Here is a 25,331-nt window from a genome sequence, read left to right as displayed (position 1 = left end):
CGATTACGCAAATGTCTTTTGTGCCTGAAGCTGAGATTCCCCAGCACCACCATAAGCATAACTGAGCAGTGGTCTGGTAAAAAATAAAAAATAACATTAGATACACACTTGAGTAAATTGAGAGTAAGTTGTAATGCAATGGTCAGGAAATATAGTGGCCCAAGAGGTGGCACGGTAGATATAGTGTTGGACTCTCAACTCTCAAGCATCAAATCCCATGTTGGATCCTCAGCATCACATGTGCCATCTCTCTCTCTCTCTGTCTGTCTGTCTCTCTCTCTCTCTCTCTATCTTCCCCCTCCCTCTCACAAATAAATACAAAGTAAATAGAAAGGATTTTGAAACAAGCCCGAAGGAAAACATCACAAATTCATAAAAACTCAGTTTGTGAGCAGGTCCCTCAGGCACCTTTAAAGCCTAATCCAGGCACCTCTTGGTAAGGGGGTTCCCAAGACTGTGAGCTGCAGCAGCACTTCGAGCAGGAGCAGGACCACCACCTACCAATGGCAGTTTCTTTTACATGAGAGACACCAGGACTTGGTAAACCAGGCAGATGGCACAGACACAGACTACATCTGAAAATTTTGAGATTGCCCTCTCCACCCTTCCCACTTTGAGGAAGAGGTGATGGCGAGACAAAGGGCGACCCCGTTACCTTGTTCCGCATGTCCAGCACTTCTTGAGGGTCAGTATAGAGAGGCACAAATTGGTTTGGGTTTTCGATCCGGATGGGCATGCCACTGCTGGATTTCTCCACTTCATCAGCTTTCATCCACTGAACACACACAATGCCAGGTAGGTGAGGCAAAGGAACAGACCCGTGTATTCTACCCAGCGATCTGCCCCAATGGGACAACTGCCTACATGACAGGCTAGGAAACCTACATGTGCACAACCTCTCCTTCTGGGCTCCTTTGATGTTTGTCTCCCAGAATGTGGTGATGGGCAACAAGTGACCTAGCTACCATCAAAGGCCCCTACCCCCATGGACAGTCTAAACCACACTGAAGAGTGTGATCAGAACCTCGGCGGCTGGCTTTGATGGACAAATGGCCACTTGACTTCAATCACAGATGATTCGTTGATTTTAATTTGCAAGATTTTTATTTTCAATGAAGAGCTATTCTATTTGGCTGTCTGCTACTTGTACATTAATAAAAAAAAAAATCAAGTGAGGAAGTCGGGCGGTAGTGCAGCGGGTTAAGCGCAGGTGGTGCAAAGCGCAAGGACCAGTGTAAGGATCCTGGGTCGAGCCCCCCGGCTCCCCAACCTGCAGGGGAGTCGCTTCACAAGTAGTGAAGCTGGTCTGCAGGTGTCTGTCTTTCTCTCCCCCTCTGTCTTCCCCTCCTCTCTCCATTTCTCTCTGTCCTATCCGGCAACAACAACATCAATAACAACAACAACAATAAAACAACAAGGGCAACAAAAGGGAATAAATAAATAAATATTTTTAAAAAATCAAGTGAAAGGTTGTGTGTAAGTGGGTAGAAGGCGAGGACTACAAATATGAAAACCTACCCTTCTGCTGGATTTGCCTCAGATATGCAGCTTAATGTTGAATACCCATTGTCTGAACTTCCCCAATGCTCTGAGTGGGGGAGTAAGAAGTAAAAACCCAGCTCCTGGGTTTTCTGCTGCTGAGAGTGGCCTTGTCCATCTCTCTGATTCCAAAGCTCAGTGCAGTGGCATAAGAAACAGGTAAACGGGAGTCAGGCTACAGCATAGCAGGTTAAGTGCAGGTGGCACAAAGCGCAAGGACCGGTATAAGGATCCCAGTTCAAGCCCCCAGCACTCTACCTGCAGGGGAGTCACTTCACAAGTGATGAAGCAGGTCTGTAGATGTCTGTCTTTCTCTCCTCTCTGTCTTCCCCTCATCTCTCCATTTCTCTCTGTCCTATCCAACAATGATGACAATAATAATAACTACAACAATAAAACAACAAGGGCAACACAAAAGGGAATAAATAAATAAAATAAATATTTTTTAAAAAAGAAACAGGTAAACAGCTGCTCCCTCAGGAGAATGTATAGTAACCAGGCCCAGGGGAGATGTGCTCTGTTTCCCACCCTCCCCTCCCCCTTAAAGCTGCTTCACCTTCATACCTAGCCAGGGGTTCTCTCTCCACCTCACCTCCCTTCAGGGACCCACTTGCTGCCTTACCGTGGTCTTGGGTCTAGGGCTGCCCATGCTCCTCTGGACCTCATCAGCCACGTTGACCCGCAGGTACGTGTTGGGTGTGTTGAGCCAGCGGGTCTTTTCCTTTTGCTGTTTCTGGGCATGCTGCCTCAGGGTGGGCACCGGGGTACCGTCCTCCTCAAACACAAATGCTGTGACAGTGGCTGGAATTTCCACCTCACTCTTGTGTTTCGTTTTCTCTTGAACAAAGGGGTAACGGTATGTGTAACCAGTTCTATACCCCTAAGAAGGCAAAAGGAGAACCAACCACTTACTTGGGTAAAACAGTCTGTGTACTCACCACCACCCCTTAACACACACACACACACACACACACACACACACACACACACACACACACACACACACACACACACACACAATGCTCTTTCCATCAAAGGACTCCATTTAACCCCCAAATCACAAGCCATCCTAGGATGTGCAGTTCCTCTGGAATATTCAGAATGATTCTCATGCTAGCCCAATGCAACCCTTTTTCCTTTCTCCAACCCAACAAGGCCTCTCATCAGGGCTGAGAACCACTGTTCCTCTGCTCCCTCAGAGTGTGTGAGCCAGACATAGCTGCCAACTGTGCACCTGACTCTGGTTCTCAGCTCTGGATACACAGTGGAATCATTGAGGAGCTTTCAGATTGCCAACACCAGAGCTCACTTCAGAGTTACAAACCTAAGAACATTTAAAAAATGGATTTTTAGGTTAAAAAGAAAATTTCATCTCCAGTGACGACCATTAAAAATCTTTATCAGCCATCTCAGTAAGCTACATATACGTGAATATGTATGTAAACAAAGCCACAATATCTTATATAATATATAATGTTTACATAGTATATAACATATTGTTTACAAATATTGATTCATAATTGTATAATATATACTTACATGATTATATGGTTATTTTTGTACACATGTAATATAAAATATGTATATATGCACAGATGTAATTATGTTAAAATAATACATAAATTAGACTGTATACGAGTTATTTTTAACAAACCCTACTACCTTTAAAGTGTGTAATTATGTAAAATATATAATTGCTGATGTATATGCACTTTAAAAATAATTTGTATATATATGCTGTTGTATATACATATGTGTATATATATATGTGTGTGTGTTAATTTATATATGTATACATATATATCCACATAAATACAAATGGGACCACACTGTGTAAACTGGTTTTGTACTACATCAATGTATCTTGGATCTTTTTCATGTTATTGAATAATAAATATATAACAACTTTCAAATAGCTGCACAGTATTCCAGTATTTCATAATTTACTAACCAGCAGTAGCAGACATTTATTATCTTCAGAATAATATTTTTGAAAAGTAGAAGTGAGTATTAAATAAATTTATTTTAATCAAATAAATATTTTTCTCTCCTTAAAAAAAATTCTGAGATTGAAAACTACTGGATCAAATGATAAACATACTTATCATATTCCTCTTTCCAAAATGTGGAAATATATGTCAACCAATTATGCTTGAGTTTCTTGTTTTTACCCACTTCCAAACTCAATATTGTTGAGGTTTTTCTTTTTTAATTGCAATCTGATGGGTTAATACTTAAATCCTTGAATACTAATAGGAGCAACAAAGAAGATAGGAATAGGTCTATGAATGGTAGAGAACGCCTTTCTTCTCCCTGATAAAAATAATAAACAGGGACTCGGGCGGTAGTGAAGCGGGTTAAGCCCAGGTGGCGCAAAGTGCAAGGATTGGCCTAAGGATACTGGTTTGAGTCCCCAGCTCTCCACCTGCAGGGGAGTCGCTTCACAAACGGTAAAAGAAACAGGTCTGCAGGTGTCTCTCTTTCTCTCCCCTCTCTGTCTTCCCCTCCTCTCTCTATTTCTCTCTGTCCTATCCAACAACGATGACAACAATAATAACTAAAACAATAGAATAATAATAATAAGTAACTTTTTTTTTACTGCCACCAGGATTATCACTGGGGTTTGGTGCCAGCACTACAAATCCACCATTCCCAGTAACCTCCCCCCCTTTTGCCTTTACTTTCTTTTCTTCCTATTTTATTTGATAGAACAGAGAGAAGCTGAGAGTGGAAGGGAGATAGAGATGGAGAGAGAACGACAGACACTTGTAGACCGGCTCCACCATTCATGAAACATTCCCCCCTGTAGGTGGGGAGCAGGGCTTGAACTTGAGTCCCTGTGCATGGTAAAGTGTGCACTCAGTTTGTGTGTGCCACTGCCCACCCCAACAACCTAACATTAAAAAAAAGAATTTATATTCTCTTCCTGCAATTAGTTTTCATTATATACAGATTTGCTTCCTATTCTTGAATCATTTCCTGTTTACATATCAATTACATCATCAACAAAATAATCAGCCCCTCAAAAGTGCTTTAAAAGTCTTTTGTATCCTTTAAAGATGGATAACTCCTGATGCAATTGATCCAATCACTAGAAAAGAGGGCATTATTATAATGTCACTCATTAGGAATAAGGGAATTAGCGATATGACATGTTTTCTGCATTAAAGTCTTAAGATTAGAAGGTGAGAAGTTACTACAAAAAGGAGTGAAGTTAAGAGAATCTTGGTGGTTCTGCTTTTTAACTGAACTACCACTTCTCATACCACACAGTATCTCTAAATCCTTGTCCAAAGAACACTCTACAGGTAGGGTGACATTTTCGACCCCTAGAAGGAAGTGGCAAAGGCCATATTTAAGAAAACTCAACTGCAGAAAGATCACAAACTCTAAGCCAAGTTTTCAGTCAGTGAGGTGTTAATAACCTTCATGCTGGCAGTTCTCATGCCCACCTGATACCTAGAACTGACTGGTTCTCAGGGCTAAACCTCAAATGCACTGATCTGAAAGGTAAATGTCAGGAGACTCACCAGGTTGTCCAGCATCCTCATGAGGGCCTCAAACTCGTGTTCCCCCAGCCGGCTCTTCTGCATGGGTCCAAAAGTGCTCCCCGCCCATTGCACAGAGCCCACCTCATGGGGTCGGTGCTTCTCCTGCTCCAGGAGGATGAGGTTTTCCACTCCCCCAGCACTGGACAGAGCAGACACCTGCAGCAAAGAACAGAGTCCTCAGCTTGCGTGCACGTGCGCGTGCGTGTGTGTGTGTGTGTGTGTGTGTGTGTGTCCATCTATACACTAACTATGTTTATATGTGTAACAAGAAAACATGATTGGGGGAGCCAGGCGGTTGTGCAGCAGGTTAAGTGCACATGGTGCCAAGTGTAAGGACCAGCGTAAGGATCCGGTTCGAGCCCCTGGCCCCCCACTTGCAGGGGGGTCGCTTCACAGGCAGGGAAGCAGTTCTGCAGATGTCTATCTTTCTCTCCCCATCTCTGTCTTCCCTTCTTCTCTCCATTTCTCTCTGTCCTATTCAACAACAACAGTATTGATAATAATAACAACAACAATAAACCACAAGGGCAACAAAAGGGAAAAAATAGCCTCCAAGAGCAGTGGATTCATAGTGTAGGCACTGAGCCCCAGTGATAACCATGGAGGCAAAAAACCAAAAGAAAGAAAGAAAGAAAGAAAGAAAAAATGATTGGGGAATATTTGGAACAGAAATGTCTAGAAAACAGCTTTATATTTGGCTTTTTTTCCTCCTTGTAGACACGTATCATGTGCCAAACTTGAACATGTCCCCATTCTTAGGGAAAGACATTAGTAATTTGTAATGTTAGCTCTTAAAGACTACAGAGTGTAGGGAGTCAGGTGGTAGCGCAGCGGGTTAAGCGCAAGTGGCACAAAGCGCAAGGACCAGCATAAGGATCCTGCTTCAAGCCCCTGGCTCCCCACCTGCAAGGGAGTCACCTCACAAACGGTAAAGCAGGTCTGTAGGTGTCTATCTTTCTTTCCCCCTCTCTGTCTTCCCCTCCTCTTTCTGTTTCTTTCTGTCCTATCCAACAACGATGATTATATCAGTAACTACAACAATGAAAAAAAAAAAAACAAGGGCAACAAAAAAAGGGAACAGATAAATATTTTTAAAAGGACTAAAGAATGTCAAACCTTAAGAATAAAACTATACATATATGTACATAATGGGATACTACTCGGCTATAACAAATAATGAGAACTTCTCCTTTGTCATACACGTGATATGTGAAACAGATCAGAAGGATGACTATCAGATGACCTTACCAGGTGGAACTTAAGAAATAAAGAAAGTTTTAAACCTTTAGAGGTTTAGACTGGCTGTGGACTATCAAGCACTCTAAAGGTGAGCCATGGATTAGAGGTAAGCAAGTATTGAGAAGGAGTAAGGTAGTGGTACACCTGGCTGAGTGCACATATTACCATGCATAAGGACCCAAGTTCAAGCTCCCAGTCCCCACCTGCAGGGGGAAGCTTTATAAGCTGTGAAGCAGGGCTGCAGGTGTCTCTTCCTCTCTCCTTCTCATTCCCTCCCCTCTAATTCCTGTCTTATCAAATCAAATAAAAAATAAATATTTAAAGATGGAGAGTCAGTGCACAAATGGTGGAGAAAGACTTAAGTTGATAGTGGGAGTGGTATGCCTATCATGGAGAGACAAGAAATTGTGACTGTGTGACAACAACTGTTTTGTGAAGCTTTATTTCTCCAATAAAATGATGATTCAGAAAAAAAAATAAGGCAATTCAGAGAACTGAGAAATCACCTAGGATACAAACATATTTCAAATGTGATTATTAAAGGATAAGAAAAGAAGATTTCAAATTTTTATCTGTAACATTTTAAAAGTTTGATTCATCACTTTGCTCTTTATTCACTGTGTGACTTTGGCTAGCTTTTTGCCTTTCTCTCATGTGTAAAATGAAAACAATAGTATCATAATCCCAGAGGGTTAAAGAATAGGAAAGCTATCAAGGGAGGGGATTGGATGAGGAGTCCTGGTGGTGGGAATTGTATGGAGTTGCAACCCTCTTATCCTATGGTCTTGTCAGTGTTTCCTTTTTATAAATAAAAAAACAAGAAATTAAAGCCATTTAAAATCTAAAAAAAAAAAAAAAGGAAAGCTTCCAATGGAGGGATGTGATATGGAACTCTGGTGATGGGAATTGTGTGGATTTGTACCCCTCTTATCTTACGGTCTTGTTGATCATTATTAAATCAACAAAAAAAGAAAATATTGAAAAAGAAGACAGTAGTATCTACTTAATAATGATTATTTCATACACTTTTTTTGTATTTGTCTGTTTTTTGTTACCAGGGCTAGGGCTTGGTACCTATACAATGAATCCACCACTCCCATTGGCTATTTTTTCTCTTCCCCTTTTACAATTCTCTTTCTTTCATTTGATAGGACATAAATTGAGAGATAAAGGAGAGGGAGAGGGAGAGGGAGAGGGAGAGGGAGAGGGAGAGAGAGAGCTGCAACACTGTTTCACCACTTAAGACACTCCCTCCTCTTTGTAGGTGAGGATAAGGGGCTTGAACCCAGGTCCTTGTGCATGGTAAACATGCTTACTCTCCTGGGCACACCACAGCCCAACACCTCTTAAAGTGTTAGAAAAGCACCTGGTGCACAGCAAATGCCATGTAAATGTGAGAAATACACTGTGAGCTTTGTGCTAAGAGCAGTATTTTCTCTGGGCACCAATCATTCATGGAAGAGGAGAGAACTATCCACATCCTTCTAAGATCTTCCTCCTCTCACCTCCCTAGTTTCCCATTGGTTTCCATGGCAATGGACAGCCAATGGAGAAGAACTGCCTGTGCTTCCCTTCCATCTCCCTGTGAGCAAAGCAGGGAGCTGCCTGTCTCAGTTGGGGTTGACCTAGTTTCCTGGAACCCCAAACTGTGAGCAAAGAGAACACTGTCCCCAGGAGAACAGAATAGGTTTATAAGTTTGAACCACTAAAACAGCCACAGCCACATCTGCCCATTTGCCAAGTTCACTGAGGGAGAAAACTAGGCCCAAGGTAGAAATAGAGCTTCAGTGCTAGCCATTTGACCAGAAGTAACTAGCCAAGGACTGCAGTTCCACTGCACTAACATACCCACATGTCTAGGTGGGTCTTTCAGGGTGTTTTTCTACACCTTCTAGCTTTAATTCCCCCTCTAGAAGCATCCCTGCCTCACCAGCATCTCTGCCTCACCAGCTTGGAGTGGGGGTGTGGGGGAGAAATCACTGTGTTTTTTTCAGAGATTTACCTCCTTCCCTAGCCTGATATACTTTAGCAAGGTCATATCACACTAGTCCTGACTGAGAAGAGCCAGCAGTGAGAAGCCCCATCCCGTCATCCTTCCAGTTACTAGGTGGCCAGTCATAACTTAGGTCAGGCTGTAGTGGCTGTTTCTGGGATCTGGGCCCAGGAAGAGGCATAATCCACTGTGTGGGACAACCCGTGAGTATCTCTTTATTCATTTTCAGGGCAAGTCTGTCTCTACAAAGAGACAATGCTTTTGCTTTTCAGGAGCTGTTTTCTCATGGAAGTTTCTTTCTTAGGCGGAAGATGGGAACTCTTAAGTGTTTAAATGTGGGGAAGAGGATATGGGCATACCAGGGGGCCTGCTCAGTTCTAGCAATAATCAGGGGACAAAGCTCAGGGCTGGCTACACTTGTTGAGTTGGAGTGCAGAGGGGAGGTACTGTAACAGGTGGAGGTGCCTTGCTACTGCTCCACCTTCTCCAAGCTCTGCTCTGACCGCTGCCTCTGGGGTGAGGGGAAACTCACAACACTTGCTCTGCCACATCTGCATTATGGTCCTCACAACACACTGCTTTGAAGTCAGTGAGAAAGGGCCCACTGGTGTCGGAGAATCCAATAGTCTCAGAGACTTCTGGGATAATTCAATTCTTTCCCAAAACTCCTAAGGGAAGGCAGGCCTTCCTCTTACAGGTGCGGCTTTGCCCAAACCAGCCAGGAGAGGGCAGATGGGATATCAAAAGGGCCAGGCAAAGAGCTGACTCATTTTGGTGATGCTAGCTAGCCTCCTGTCAACTGAGACCTAAAAATACCACTAGCAACACCCCTCTTTGTCTAAAAGGCCCTGTGCTTAGAAGGACTCCGGAGGCCCCATGTCTGCAGTGGAGGTAATGGAAGTCTACTAAGCACAGGACCCCAAACCAAGGACACAGAGCCTCGAATCAGATGAAGTCCAGTTAGCTGTGCAAGACCAATTTACTCCTATGCAAACTAACTCCCTCCGAAAAAGGAGGAAGAGAAGAGATAAGGATGAAAGGAGTGAGTTAAGGAAAAAGAGAAGGAAAGTGAGAGGGGAAGAGAAAGAAGGAAAGGAATGGAAAACAGACATAGAAGAAAAAGGAGAGCGAGGAAAGAAGGAAGGAAACCTGCCTTTGTAGTGTCTACTAGACACAGCCAGAGGTAACAGGGTAACCCCCAGACATACATACACACTCTCTGTGTATTTGTATATTGCCTTATATGTTTCTCCCACTGTCCAAGCAGCTCTCTGTCCTGGGTCTTAACCCTCAAGAGTTGAGTGTTGGTTGCTAGACACAGATGATAAATGTTTGAAAGCTACATAACTGGTTCTAACATAAGATTTTAGGAGAATAAAGTGAAGGGGCTGGGCGGTGGCATACTTGGTTGAGTGCACAAGGACCCAGGTTCAAACTCCCAGTCCCCACCTGCAGGAGTGAAGCTTCATGAACAGTGAAGCAGTGCTGCGGGTCTCTTTCTCTCTCCCTCTCCATCCCTGCCTCCCCTCTCAATTTCTCTGTCTCTATTCAATAAAATAAAATAAAAATTTAAAAAAGAGTAGAGGTTCTTCTTTAATATTAGAATGAAAGAGATGGGGGAGGAGGAAGAGGAAAAGGAGAAGAAGGTGATGCCAAGACAGAAAAATAAAGATTTTTAGACAGCTAGTGTCAGAAGACTCCCTAAATCACTGCCAAAGGAGTCACAACCTTTGCCCACAAGCCCTTCTCTTTGTCTTTTTTAAAAGTTTATTAGTGATCTAATACTGATTTACAAAATGATGAAATAACAGGGGTATGATTCCACACTGTTCCCACCACTAGAGTTCTGTGTCCCTATTCCCTCCATTGGAAACTGCAGTAGTTCTCCCAAGATCACAGATATGGGCTGTTATTTCTATAACTATCTACATGTATATATATATTTACCCATTTTTCCTATGGTTATGCCTTTTCTTGCTTTCTAAGTCACACCTGTAGCTCTTTTTTTTTTTTTTTTAAACCAGTGCATTGCTCAGCTCCGGCTTATGGTGGTACAGGGGATTGAACCTGGGACTTCAGAGTCTCAGGTATGATAGTCTCTTTGCATAACCATTATGCTATCTTCCCCACACCTACACCTATTGCCACTTCTGAATGTCCTTCCTTTTTTCCTCTTCTCTCTCTGAGTCTTCATGAAACTGAAGTTCCATCATCTTCCCTTAACATTTCTTCCCCTCTGGAGGTACGGACCAAAATTCCTTTTGGGTACAGAAGGTGGGAGTTCTGGTTTCTGTAATTGCTTCTCCACTGGGCATGGGTGTTGGCAGGTCAGTCCATGTCCCCAGATCTGTGTCTCAGAGGAACTGGCTCACCTGTATCTCACATGCAGCCTGCAGGTGGAAGACTTTGTAAAATGCTTCCTCTACTGTGTCACCTAGAGCAACCACTCCATGGTTTCTTAGCACCAGGATCTGTAGAAGAGGAAACAAACAGTTAAACCTTTCAGCCTTCTAACTTCTGCTAAAAAGGACAGCTTCTGCATGGAGAACAATTTCCAAACCTAATCACCAAGTTCCATCCCAACTTCTACTCATTCTCATTCTCTCCTCCCAGCACCTCACCCCTGTCTCTCACCAAAGCTTCCCCACAGAACTCACTTTCAGAAACCTGAAATGCTTTCACACAGGGAGACTTACTAACAGAAAACAGGTTGATTTCTTTGGGCAATTCCTGGGGGCTTGACTGTGGAGAGTTTAGAAAGTTGAAAAGCTGGTATTTGTGTTAACGTAAATGAATCCATGCCCAATGGGAGGGAGGGCTCAATCTCAAAAGGAATCTCTCTCTCTCTCTTTTCATATAAAACCCTTTATTTTTCACTTAGAATGTTCCATTTCTTTCCATCACCAGATATAATCATTAATCACTAAAAAGCAGTTTTATCTCATTTTATGAACAATTTATCTGAAGTATAAAGTAATATAATTATCTTTGTGGTGAATGTTACAATTAAATGAACACTTTTTGTAGTCTCACAGAGATAAAAAGAAAACACTTAACATAGGACATTGAACTGACTTATTATAATGGAAAATTATGTGCACCAAAAACCTAATTTGATAAATCAAATTCAATTAAGAAATACTATAGAAATATAGCACTCAAAAGGGAAATCATTCACGCTATCTTATATGTTTCAAAGAACTACATTTTGTTGCTTTTTTGAAAAACTACATTTTGAGATGTTAAATATATTTTTTAAAAAATCAGTTGTTCATCTGTTCCTATCTATAACCTGAGTTTTCCTCTTTGGCAACTGAAACTGTCACAGAGGGAAAAAAAAATGACAGTTGTGGTCAAAAGGAATCTGTTCCCCTGTGACTTGGAAGAAGTGGCTCTTCTGCACTAACAGGTGAGTCCTGTTACCTCACTCAGTGGGAACTCGGTTTTTCTCTCCATAAGCTCTGTGGGGCCCTGGCAGCATGAAGATCCTACAATTCTACAGAGACTGGAGTGACTTTTTACTCTAGCTCACTGGTTTTTCAGAGAAGAGAAAATATAAACCTAAAAAGACTAAAAGCACAGCTTCACTACTTGCGAAGCTTCCCCCCTGCAGGTGGAGGCTGGGGCTTTGAAACTAGATCCTTGCACATTATAACATGTGTGTTCGAACATGTGAGCCACTGCTCAGCCCCTAAACAAATAAATTTACACCAAGCTCCTGAATTCTCAAAGACCCGGTACATTATCCCTGTTAGAAAACTCTCTTGGGTGTGGTCTGGGAGGTGGTGCAGTGGATAAGGCTTTGGACTCTCAAGCATGAGGTCCTGAGTTCAATTCCCAGCAGCATATGTACCAGAGTGATGCCTTGTTCTTTCTCTCTATCTTATCATTTCTCATGAATAAATAAATAAAATTTTTTCTAAAAAAGAAAACTCTCTTGGTTTCTTTTTTTCTTCCAGTTTTATTGCCCTTGTTGTTGTCATCCTTATTGTTATTATTGCCATTGATGTTGTTATTGTTGGATAGGACAGAGAGTAACGAGAGACAAGGGGAGGCAGAGAGGGGGAGAGAAAGATAGACACCTGCAGACCTCCTTCACCGCTTGTGAAGCAACCTGCCTTCAGGTGGGGAGCCGGGGGCTCCAACCGGGGTCTTTATGCCGGTCCTTGCACTTCGCACCATGTGCACTTAACCTGCTGTGCTACCACCCGGCCCCTGCTCTCTCAGTTTCTATCCTCAGTAATTCTCTGGGGGGCTGGATGGTATAGTACCTGGTTGTGTAAGGATGCAGGTTCTAGCCTCTGCTCCCCGTCTGCTGGACGAGTAGTGAAGCAATGCTGCAGGTGTTTCTTTGTCTCTCGCCCTCCCTCTCCCTTCCCTCTTAATTTCTCTCTATCTTTATCCAATAAATAAATAAATCTTTCTGAAACCATATGGTGTCCACCCTGGTATTGGGACCCACATCTAGGTGGCAGCCCTGCCCTGCAGTGGCTGTGCTAAGGCCTAGTGATCTCAGCAACACCTTGTTTCCTGCTGAAAATTGCTGGAGTTTTTCCATCTCAAGTTCCAGAGAAATGGAAAGTGACAATGACCCGGGGGCCCATGAAAGATTTTGCAGATAACATACTCCAGGCTTCTCAAGTCATAGATGTGATCATTTCATCCTTCTCTCAGTACTGCTAATGAGGCCCTGGCAAATGTCAGGAGAGAGGTGACACTGATCTTTCCTCTGGTTAGACAAGGGAAGATGGACTCCCAGATGGAAAGTGACTGGGGCCATGAATGCCTTGTAAATATGGAAGCAAGCATTCCCAGCCCACATCTGGCTCCTGGTCTCCCTTGTATTATTAAGTTGATCGCCCATAACGAGGTACTTTTTAAAAAATTTTATTTATTTAATAGGTTAAAAGAGTATAGATTAACATAGATCTATGTCCCTATGCCTACCCTCCCTACAAATAAGCTTAAAAATCTATCCTCCCCCCATCAAGAGTCTTTTACTTTCTTTCTTTCTTTTATTTATTTATTTATTTACTTATTGGGAGATCAATGTTTTACATTTGACAGTAAGTACAATAGTTTGTACATGCATAACATTTCCCAGTTTTCCATATAACAATACACCCCCACTAGGTCCTCTGTCATCCTTTTTGGACCTGTATTCTCTCCCCCACCCCCCCAACCCCCCCCCCCAGAGTCTTTTACTTTGGTGCAATACTCCAAACCCAGTCCAAGTTCTGCTTTGAGTTTCCCTTTCTGTTCTTCTTTCTCAACTTCTCGTTATGAGTGAGATCATCCCATGCTCGTCTTTCTCTTTATGTCTTATCTCACTTAACATAATTTCTTCAAGTTCTATCCTAGATAGGTCAAAGAAGGTGGATTCATTATTCTTTATAGCTGAGTAGTTTTCCATGGTGTATGTATATATACTACAATTTTCTCAGCCACTCATCTGTTGTTGGACACCTGAGTCTTTTCCAGGTTTTAGCTAGTACAAATTGTGCTGCTATGAATATAGGTATACACAGATCTTTTGAATGAGTGTGTTTGACTCCTTAGGATAAAATCCCTAGTAGAGGAATTGCTGGGTCATAAGGAAGGTCCATCTCTAGCCTTGTGAGGGTTCTTCAGACTATTCTCCACAAAGCTTGGACCAATTTACATTCCCACCAGCAGTACAGGTGGTGGTGGCACTGTTATTTTTTCAATAAAAGTATTTATGTATGTATGTGTGTGTGTATTTACCAGAGCACTGCTCAACTCTGGTTTATGGTGGTGCTGGGGATTGACTCTGGGGCCTTGGAGTCTCAGGCATGAAAGTCTTTTGCATCACCATTGTGCTATCTCCCCAGCCCTCAAGTGTTGTTATTTTTCATAAAGCCTCTAGATTTAAACCAAGCAAGAATGATATTCTGCCTTTCACTGTCAAGTTATTTTTTTAAAAAAGTGATGTGTAAATTGAGGAGGCTGCAAGGAAACAATATTCTCATATATCAGATGTTGGGATGAGAGGAGAAGAGTTTGTCAGGAGGAGGCAAGCATCTTAATGGAAATCACCTCAAGCACACACAAAGATTTAGCTGGAGGGATTTTTCACCGGAAGTGTTGCTTAGATCAAGAGGAAATTCAAGGAGAAAAAAAGCTTCTGATGACCAACCAAAGAGTCCTATGTAGGCAAATGGAGGTGTCACCATGCACACAATAAGGTACAGTTTAACAACTTAGAACAGCAGTGTAGAAATTTTCAGGGCTAGGTGGTAGTGCACCTGGTTGTATGCACACATTACAATGTGCAAGAATCTGGGTTCAAGCCCCCCAGTCCCCACCTGCAGGAAGAAAGCTTTGCTAGCGGTGAAGCAGTGCTGCTGCTCTCTCTCTCTCTCTCTCCCCCTCCCTCCCTCCCTCCATCTCTCTCTTTCTCTCTCTCTCTCTCTCTCTCTCTTACTTTCTCTTTCTGCCTCTCTATCTCCCCACTTCCTCTCAAGTTCTGGATGTCTCTAGCCAATGAATAAAGATAATAAAAACTATTTTTTAAAAAAAGAAAATTTTAATGACATGCAAGGGTGCTTATGCTGCTTAAGGAAATCCAGAGAATATCTTTTATGATCCTAGTTTTGTAAACTTATGCAAAAAATATTTGGGTTGTGCACCAACATTTCAGAGTGGTTGATCTTTATTTCTCTCCGCTTATCTGCAACTTGTCTACAATGTCCAACAAACCCATATCACTTCTGTAACACTGACTTTTTTTTTCACTCCTCCACCCCAGAGAATTATCCCAGAACAGTAGAATCAAACCTTGCATGTGGGTCCAAGGCACTTCTGCAGGTTGATCCGATCTGCTTCCTGCTCCATTTCACCATTGAAGTTGTAATAGGCCATGTCCCCCACCAGCAGGGCATTGTGAGAGACAGGCAAGAGGCCACACTTCATAGCTGACACCTGTCAAGAGAAGAGACACAGTTATCACCTGCAGCCCCCACCCTCCATCCCCCATCCCTAGCCGCTGTCACATCTGCTGTTGCCTCTGAGCAGAAGGCAGGTTCCACTCTGGGACTGGTGTGGGAGAGGACAAGCACAGGAGAAAGGCCTTGTCCTCAGCCCCACTCTGTACCTGGCTCAGCCATGCTTTCGTGCTGCTTCCTAATGCTTTCCTACCACAGTTTTCATAGCAACCATATTGGTCCAAAACTGTTGGGTTATTTGTTTATTACAAATCCTGGATTTGTGCATATGCAGTTTTAATCCTCCCAGGTTACTTTTTAAAGATTTTTTATTACCTTTACTTATTTATTGGATAGAGATTATCAGAAATTGAGAGGTAAGCGGGAGGTAGAGAGGGTGAGAGACAGAGAGACACTTGCAGCACTGCTTCACCACTTGTGAAGCTTTCTACTTTCAGGTGCGGACTGGGGCCTTGAACCTGGGTCCTTGCACATTGTAACATGTGTGCTCAACCAGGTGTGCCACCACCTCCCCCCCAGTCATTTTTTCAGCAGATAGAAAGACAGAGGGGTGATAGCACAGCAGAGGAGCCCCCCTCAGTGTTATAGCATCTCCCATGTGGTGCCAGGGCTCAACACTGGGCTGTGTGAATGGTAAGGCAGGTAGGTGCCCTATCCAGTGAGCAATCACTCCAGCCCTCAGAACTGTTTAAACATGATGAGATTCTTGCCAGCTTGGGGGCCTGTCCTTCCCCACAGAGACCCTTAGAGGAAGGGGTAGTGGGATCTGCAGTGGCCTCAGGAAGTCCGGTGTGGGTTGCGGGGGAGGGGTGCTGCTCACTGCTGCTGTAGCCGGTGTGTGCAGGTGGATGATGCAGCGAATGTCTGGCCGGGCAGCGTAGATGGCCGAGTGCAGACAGAAGCCCGTGGTGTCCACTGGGAAGCAGCTGCTGCCTTTCTCCACCACCTCTCCCAGGATATTCACCTTGATCTGAGCCAGAGAACAAGAGAGACTTAGAGCTGTGGGGCAGGGAGACCTGGTTCTTTCCTGCAGGCACACCTAGCCTGGGCATCCATTTATTCCACAGTGCCAGGAATAACAACTGAGCTCAGTGCTGAGAGAGAAGTGACTCAGTTATGCCTCTCAAGAGTGTGCAGGTGAGCAGGGATACAGATGCTGATCATCCAGCATGAGAAATGTGAGAGTGAAGTCTCACAAACTTTACATCAGAGTTGCTTGGAGATCTAATCAAAATGCAGCTTCTGGTTCAGAATGAGGCCTCAGAGTCTGCACTGCTAACAAACACCCAAGTGATTGCAGCCTTGCAGCCACCAAGTTGCAGGTGCTATCATGATTCCATCCTGACTTCCTTGTGCAGACAACCTCACCAACATATCCTGGAATCTCACCTTTCCAGAGCCCTACTCTACTAGGGAAAGATAGAAACAGGCTGGAGATATGGATCAACCTGTCAAGGCCTATGTCCAATAGAAAAACTATTACAGAAACTAAAACTCTCACCTTCTGTACCCTAAGGGGACATGGTAGGTTGAGCCTGTTTGGAACCCCAGATACCTCTCTGTGAGGATGGAAGGCGTTCACCTATAAGCCTCCCCACCCCTCCCTGACCTCCATCTTGTTAGACCCAGAGGCTGTATCTGTTCCCCCTCCACCTGGTCTGGATAAACTTGATTTGCTCAATGGAATGTGGATAAACCCGAAGAGCCCCGTCCTCATTCTTAAGTCCCATGCCCCGGGTAAAGGGAAGTTAAGAGCAATTACAGAAGCCAGACCTTCTACCTTCTGCAACCCACAATGACCCTGGGTCCATACTCCCAGAGGGATAGAGAATGGGAAAGCTATCAGGGGAGGGGATGGGAATTGTGTGGAGTTGTACCCCTCCTATCCTACAGTTTTGTTTATGTCTCCTTTCTTAAATAAAAGAAAGAAAGAAAGAAAGAAAGAAAGAAAGAAAGAAAGAAAGAAAGAAGGAAAGAAAGAAAAATAAAAAGAAAAAAGAAGGATGCTAGAGTCTAAAAATATCTGATTGGTTCTTGTTGTCAAACGTTTGTCCCTATTCGGCTTGTTGCCCCGGCACCCTGCCCCAGCACCTGGCTTCTTTTTACCCCATATAAAGCCTGCCTTTTTCTTTATTAAACGCACTATCCTCTGCCAGACTGTCCAGAGTCAGCACTCTGCATGCTCACCCCCACCGTGGCCTGTTCTTCTCCCCCTCTACAAAACCTCGCTGGTGGCCAATGGAGTGGTGGGCATGGGATGGACAAGGTAGACCTCCCAGAGCTTGCCCTGCAGCACCCCGTACAGAATTTTGATCCATACTCCCAGTGGGGGAGAAATGATAAGGGCAAGATGACCAGAGGGCACTGAACTCCAACTCCATCAGGAACTGGAAGACCAGTGTCTTCTCTGCCTTGTAAAGTGGCCTTGGCAATTCTCAAGGTCTTGCTCTCCCAGATATTCTGTGACTCTGTCTGCCTACTCTTTGCACTGAGTACCTGGCCTTATCATCTGAGTATGTCTCAACCTTGTAGAGGGCCTGAGGTAGAGTCTTCCTGTCCCAGACACATGGCACAGTAGTCACAGTCCATGTACCTAAGACAATTAGGCCTCTTCTGCAGCTAAGACAGTTCATTCTACTGCTTTTCTCTTTCTGTCAAGAAATCATTTTTGATCAAAATCAACTTTTGCAAGTTTCTGCCTAGGAGAACAAAGAGGTGCCCCCCCCATCCCTGTCCTAAAACTACGACTGATAGTTTCCACACTAGTTGAGTCTTGCATTGCTTTGGGATAAATCACTGGCTGTCACTGGAATGCATCCCCTGTCCACAGAAGCTTGCCCACTTCTGCCTTGGGAGCGGTAGGTCTATATCCTCTTTCCTATATTGTGCCTACCATCTTCACCTCACATATGGTCTACTGGTCACATCATGCTCTGAGCACTCAGTTTGCTTTGGTGCCTATGTATCTTTGCTGCCCCACCAGATTTTAAGTTCCACAAGGGACAAGATGGCAGCAATTAATTAAAGATGATCTATCACTGTAGGAGCAGAGAGAACACTGTCACTTTAATAAGAAACAGACATTGAGATGTTGGACTACACTTACCAGGCTGGATGCTGTGACTTCACTGCAAGAAACTCCCTTAGGGCTAATCAGAAAGTGGTCCTGTTCCTTGCTGACTCTCAGCTGGGGGGGGAAAAAAAAAAGACACACATTCCCATATGCCACAATGAAGAAAAGACATTTCCAGGGACATTCTGTTTAAATTTTCTCTTCCTCTGAATCTACTGTACTCATATTCTTCCCAAGGACCCTTAGCTTCCCTCAACGCAAGAGAGCTGAAGAGAGCTTGGCTATTATGTAGAACTGGGGAAATGGAGTTACAAGGGAATCCTATGAATGTCACAGTAGCCCTCAAAATAAAGTTCAGGAGTTTCCAGTTCCTCATTTAGAGAAGTGTTTATGGGAAACGTTGTCTATTTTGGGTGACCACAATGGTTAGAGACCAGGGAAGGACATAAGACATTTTGATCTAAAGTCACCAGTGGTGCCATGGCTGTACCAAGAGTCAGAATTCTTCCTTTGGACTTGGTGGGGTCCATGGACAGTGCCCTACTACACTCCAAAATGCTCTCCTCACCGTGACATAAGTATCGCTCAGCTGGGCCCAGCCATAGAGGTCCAGGAGTCGGTAGACACTACTGATCTTGCACCGCATGAGCCGCTCTCCCTTGGCCAGGTTCAAGGAGTCAGCTGTGTGGAGGTCATTGATGGGTGTCATCATGGAGAAGTCTGCAAAGGGACAAGAGAGGAAGAGAGCAAGGTCAGGGACTCACTTTTACCTGTCACTCAGCTTCTCCAAATTCTCACTGGTATTACAAATGCATCAGAAGTTGCTACTTCTTTCCCAGGAATGAGGCTACATTCTCTTTGACTCTCAGGGGGAGAGATTCATAGAATTGGTAAGTACTGCCCAGTAAAATCATCTGATTCTTCAGATAAGGCTAGCAGTGCTTCAAGGTTCAAAACTACGGCAAGACTCAAGGTCACAGAATAATGGGATTTCAGAATACCAAGTTTACTGTAAATCTTAAAGATAGACATTGAGTAAAAGCAAGAATAAGGGCTTATATATGTGGCCTAGGTTTGAGACTGACCCCCACTGCACTGAAAGAAGCTTTGGTGCTATTTGTTCTCTCTCTCTTCCTCTCCTTCTCCTTCTATCTCTAGCTTTAAAAAAAAGAGCAAAAATTAGTTTCTGAGTGAAGATAGGGGCACATTTCATCAGTTAGCTCTTTAATGAAGACGTTACTAATTACAGGCGTCAGGTGGTGGTGCACCGGGTTAAATGTATAGAGTACAAAGCACAAGGACCTGTGCAAGGATCCCAGTTTGAACCCCCAGCTCCCCACCTGCAGGGGGTTGCTTCACAAGTGGTGAAGCAGGTCTGCAGATGTCTTTCTCTCTTCCTCTATCTCCCACTCCCCTTTCAATTTCTTTCTGTCCTAACCAATAAAATGAAAAAAAAAAAAAAGAAAAAAAAAAAAAGAAAAAAGGTTGCCAGGAACAGTGGATTTGTATTGTAGGTACCAAGCCCCAGCAGTAACCCTGGAAGCAAAAAAAAAAAAAAAGTTATTAATCACTACATCTGTTATTATCCTATTATGGCAAAATTTTCTCCCACCCAAGTACTATCCAGGTCCGACCCTGCTTAGCTTCCGAGTATGGCAACATTTTCTATGCTACTTTTTCTCTAACTGGAAAATAGAAGGCCAAGTCAACCAAGAACTAAACTTTTTAAACTTTTTCATACTTTTTGTGATAAATCTTAAACTTCAAAAAGTCTTAGAACTATAGTTGGTGAAGGGGCTTATGGTCTCAGATAAGCCATATATACTTTCCACTGGATATACAGTAATTTCTTCCCAGGAATTTGGGGGGATATAGAAATAATTTGGAATTGGGCCCATAAAGTTTGGCGGTCTTTTCCTGAAAGCCATGAAACAGTCTAGAAGTTGATGTCCAGTCTGTCCCATCAACCCTGAGGACCAGAGCCTGGATGCTCCAAGAAGGCAGGAAGGGTGTCTGAGTCCCAGCACCCTGATAAATCAGGGTGCTATCTTAAAATATGTGCTGGGAGTATCATAATGCTGCAACTTCTAGTACCTCATGAAAACTCTTATGGATACCATTAGTTGAAATGATGAGATGATCTGTGGCTGGGAGGGTGGACTCCATGCACTACCTCAAATACCCCATTATCAGGAAAGGATATATTCCCACTAGAGGTGACACATCTCCAGGGCACGATGCCAGTAAATGTCATTGACAGAGATAGAGGTGGTTCCAAGGATCCACTGAATTGGCAAGAACAGGACTCCAAAGTCAATGATTTCTAATTCATATTGGCTGGTCTAGGATGCCTTCCACCTCTGTGCTCCCTCCCCCAGATAAGAAAATGCTTCTTTGTTTTACCCCTTAAAGTGAGAAGGAAGATATAGCAGAATAAAGGGCTCATAAAGTCAAGCTAGTCTTGGGCAGAACCTCAGATGTAGAGTTACTTTTTATTTTTTCTTATAAAAATGACTGTGGAGTATCTTACATTTAAGAGTTCAGGATATCCAACCATGACATCATCTCCCCAGACAATAACTTGGATCCACCTGCATATCAGATTTCAGGCTCAGGGAAAAAAAAAAAAAACAAACTAGTATAGCCACAGGCCCTTTGGAATATAACTAAAATAAGACTACTAGCTGTCTACAAAACGGAGACCCCCCCCCAACTCTTCATCTGCACTCCTCCAGCCTTTAGGTTTATGATTAGTCAACGATTTGTTTGGCTTTATAGGTTAACTCTCTTTTCAGCCACCAGGTTCCAGATGCTAGCATGATGACAACCAGACTTCTCTGGACAGACAACCCCACCAATGTGTCTTAGAGCTCTGATTCCCCAGAACCCTGCCCCACTAGGGAAAGAGAGAGGCAGGCTGGGAGTATGGACTGACCTGTCAATGCCCATGTTCAGTGGGGAAACAATTACGGAAGTCACACCTTCCGCCTTGTGCATCCCACAATGACCTTGGATCCATAATGACCTTGGATCCATACTCCCAGAGGGTTAAAGAATAGGAAAGCTATTAAGAGAGGGGAGTTCTGGTGGTGGGAATCATGTGGAGTTGTACCCCTCTTATCCTATGGTTTTGTTAGTGTTTCCATTTTATAAATAAAATAAAATAAATAGCTTCAGAACTACCACTAAAAAAATAAAAGCACAGTAAGTATAGAGAGAAAGAAAGAAAGAAAGAAAGAAAGAAAGAAAGAAAGAAAGAAAGAAAAGAGTTCAGGATAAATCCAAGAACATGTCTATCACTTCCTCAATGTCTTGTTTCAGGGAATGCATCTCTTCAACTCTGTGGGATTTGTCCATGGGACTACCCCATCCACAAGCTAGAGGAAGGGGAAGATGACCAGAGGGCTCTGAACTCCAATTCCATCAGGACCCAGAAAGAGAAGAGGAAAAAAGAAAGGACATTCAGAAGTAGCAATAGGTGTCGGTGTGGCTTAGAAAGGAAGAAAAAGGAGGAGCATAGAAAAAAACAGGCAAATATAGACAGACAGTTATAAAAATAATTGTCAGCCCAGATCTGCAACCTTGGGAGAACTACTGGAGCTTCCAAGGAGGGAATGGGGACACAGAAGTCTGGTGGTGGGAATAGTGTGGAATTATACCCTTGTGTCTTAGAATAATTAAAAAAAATAAAGCACTTACGCTTTTTAAAAAGTATGAAAACTAATATTGGGCTGTTGGAAAAGTCATGACATATGTTTCTCTATGCAAAAAATGCATTATGACTTTTCTGACAATCCATAGTAACTAAAGTATCAATAAATGAAATTTACCAATACTTATTAGTAGAGTGGTTCATTTATTCCAAAGAAATAATCAGACAAACACAGAGATATATAATAATGGGCTGATTTGTTCATCTTAGTGTTACTTTTAATTATGCAAAGTTGGTTGCAACTTATATTTCCAGCAATATTGACTTGAAAAGATAGTATTATCCCTATGGATAGAATTATTTGAACCACTGAAACAGAATCTAGAAGATAGTCTACATAATATAATTGGTGATGCAGATTTAAAAGTAAGCACAGTGTGATTACGTTTTGTTTCTTTTAAAGTTCTCTATTTAATATCTATTCTCTCTATACTCTCTACTCTCTCTTCAGTTTGATATCCCTAGACCCAGGTTTGAACCATTTAAATATATTTAATATTGACTTAAATATGAAAATAAATTAAATATGCCTTACTCTATTCTAAAAAAAAAAAGCATAGGGAACAAATTAAAGTAAAAGGAAATTATGGGAAAATTAATAGAAGGGGGTCGGGCAGTAGTGCAGCAGGTTAAGTGCACATGGCGCGAAATGCAAGGACCTGCGTAAGGACCCTGGTTCGAGCCTCTGGTTCCCCTCCTGCAGAGGGGTGGCTTCACAAGCTGTGAAGCAGGTCTGTAGGTGTCTTTCTCTCCCCCTCTCTGTCTTCCCTTCCTCTCTCTATTTCTCTGTCTTATCCAACAACAACAATATCAATAACAACAATGATAAAAAAACAAGTAGGGCAACAAAAGGGAAAAAAATGGCCTCCAGGAGCAGTGGATTCGTGGTGCAGGCACTGAGTGCCAGCAATAGCCCTGGAGGCAAAAAAAAAAGACAAAAAAAGAAAAAGAAAAATTAATAGATACAGAACCAAAGAATCCATGAATTGGAAGACAAGAACATTAGTAGAACCAATAAGTAAATCCAATAATGACTTATATGAGATCTGTGAGTAAACCAACATCTAGATTACATATAAAGTGATATTATTATATAATCCCTAATAAAATAATGTATAAATATCATAAATGGGAAGTAGAAATATGTGGCACAGAAAAAAAAATAGGGCATTATCATCCACAGCAGGAAGTTTAAATGATAAAAACGATATTTGGGGGGAGTCGGGCTGTAGCGCAGCGGGTTAAGCGCAGGTGGTGCAAAGCACAAGGACCGGCATAAGGATCCCGGTTCGAACCCCGGCTCCCCACCTGCAGGGGAGTCACTTCACAGGCGGTGAAGCAGGTCTGCAGGTGTCTATCTTTCTCTCCTCCTCTCTGTCTTCCCCTCCTCTCTCCATTTCTCTCTGTCCTATCCAACAATGACAACAACAATAATAACTACAACAATAAAACAACAAGGGTAACAAAAGGGAATAAATAAATAAAATAAATATTTTTTTTTAAAAAATGATATTTGGGGAGAGTATGGAGATAGCTCAACCAACAGAATATGTGGTTTGTTACTGATGGGGTCTGGGTTTAAGCCCCAGCACCACATGGGAGCCCCAGGGCCCAGGGGGAAAGTTCAGTGCTGTGAAGTTGCTCCTTCACTGTAACTGAAATGAAAATGTTGATCCTGTATATAATATAAATATAGTAACTCATGTGGAAGATCCAGTGCTCAAGAAAAAAAATTAATCATGCTAATCATTTTGAAAATAAAAAATTAATTTTGAAAAATATATGACCAAAATTTACTTAAGAGGCAAAACAAACAAACAAAATTTTAGACCAAAAAATTTTTAAACTCTAGATGCCAACTAAGAAAATAAAAGCTCCAGGGAGTCGGGCGGTAGCGCAGTGGGTTAAGCACACGTGGCACAAAGCCCAAGGACAGGCGTAAGGATCCCAGTTCTAGCCCCGCTCCCCACCTACAGGGGAGTCATTTCATAAGCGGTGAAGCAGGTCTGCAGGTGTCTATCTTTCTCTCCCCCTCTGTCTTCCCCTCCTCTCTCCATTTCTCTCTGTCCTATCCAACAACAACTACAACAATAAAATAATAAGGGCAACAAAAGGGAATAAATAAATATAAAAAATATTTTTAAAAAATTTAAAAGGAAAAAAAAAAGAAATAAAAGCTCCTGTGGTCTGGGATATAGCTCAGATGGTTCAGTACAGGGCTTACATGCCTCAGACTTTCAGTTTCATTCTCAGCCCCCCTCTTTCTCTTGAAAGCTTCTCTCATATGAAATTAATAATATAAATCATTTAAAAATATTTCAGTTCTGGTTGGCTTTACAAGTAAACAATCAATTTTCAAGGAGTAGAGACACTCCTTATCTTATTTTATTAAGATTCATTTATTTATCTGTTTCCTGAACACGAGAGACTAGAAAACCACTCCATTATATGCAGTACTGGTGATGCAACCTGAGACATCACATACGCAAGATTTGTGCCCTACCTACTGAGCCACCTTCCCAGTCACCCTAAGTAAAAGTGGGGCAAAGGATAGGCTCACCCCATTCCATTTATAAACTCATATCTTTAATATTACATGAACACCACTAAACCTTATGTGTGACTAAAGATGCAAAGATAATAAAACTAGCAAGTCAAGTTTCAAAGGGCATTTTTAAAAGAATGTATAAACGATTGATGTCATGAGTGAAAAAGTAAATTTAGCATTCAAAAAATTATTGATATAATTCATCAAGGAAAGAAAAATCAATTAATGCCTCAAATGCATTTTATAAAATTCAGCATCCATTTCCGAGAAAAATCCACACTGAACTAGAATAAAAAGACATTTCCTCAGCATAGCACAGGATAACTATCTCAAACTCTGCGGTAAAAGAATTTCTATTAAGGTCAGAAACAAGACAAGAATGATTACTCTCTAATCTATTATTACACACTGTTCTGAGAGTCAGGAGGGATGCCAACTAGGAAAATAAGCCAAAGGGTAAATGTTGGAATAAAGGATGCAAAATGACTGCAGATTTTCTATATACAAAATACAAAATAATGAATTGAGAAAGTATTAGGATGTATGAGTTCAACTTGAGGCTAGTTCCCTAGATGAGAGTGAGGTCAAGAAAGAAAACTGAATGGAGAAAGAAATAATAAGTATGGGGAAAAAACTAGTCAATTACAGTAAAAAATATTTATAAACCTTTCCCATATCTGGGAGCTACTCTCTTCCCTGATCCAGCTTTCT

At 42.4% G+C, this 25,331-nt stretch overlaps 1 protein-coding gene across 3 annotated transcripts in view; it reads right to left on the bottom strand.

The window, feature by feature from the left end:
* The window catches only part of ADD2 (adducin 2), a 126,013-nt gene that overhangs the window by 11,172 nt on the left and 89,510 nt on the right, over positions 1 to 25,331 (bottom strand). For all 3 annotated transcript variants that reach the window (XM_016188409.2, XM_016188410.2, XM_060187152.1), the window contains exons 5-12: positions 18,929 to 19,080; positions 18,394 to 18,474; positions 16,108 to 16,257; positions 15,121 to 15,264; positions 10,695 to 10,793; positions 5,070 to 5,246; positions 2,162 to 2,419; positions 656 to 775 (exon numbers count right to left, since the gene is read on the bottom strand). In XM_016188409.2, the coding sequence (XP_016043895.1) occupies positions 656 to 775; positions 2,162 to 2,419; positions 5,070 to 5,246; positions 10,695 to 10,793; positions 15,121 to 15,264; positions 16,108 to 16,257; positions 18,394 to 18,474; positions 18,929 to 19,080 (1,181 nt within the window). The remainder of the gene's footprint in view (positions 1 to 655; positions 776 to 2,161; positions 2,420 to 5,069; positions 5,247 to 10,694; positions 10,794 to 15,120; positions 15,265 to 16,107; positions 16,258 to 18,393; positions 18,475 to 18,928; positions 19,081 to 25,331) is intronic.

This window comes from Erinaceus europaeus, chromosome 3 (assembly GCF_950295315.1).
Source record: "Erinaceus europaeus chromosome 3, mEriEur2.1, whole genome shotgun sequence".
NCBI classification, from domain to species: Eukaryota; Metazoa; Chordata; class Mammalia; order Eulipotyphla; family Erinaceidae; genus Erinaceus; species Erinaceus europaeus.
This window is presented reverse-complemented; position numbering and strand designations above follow the sequence as displayed.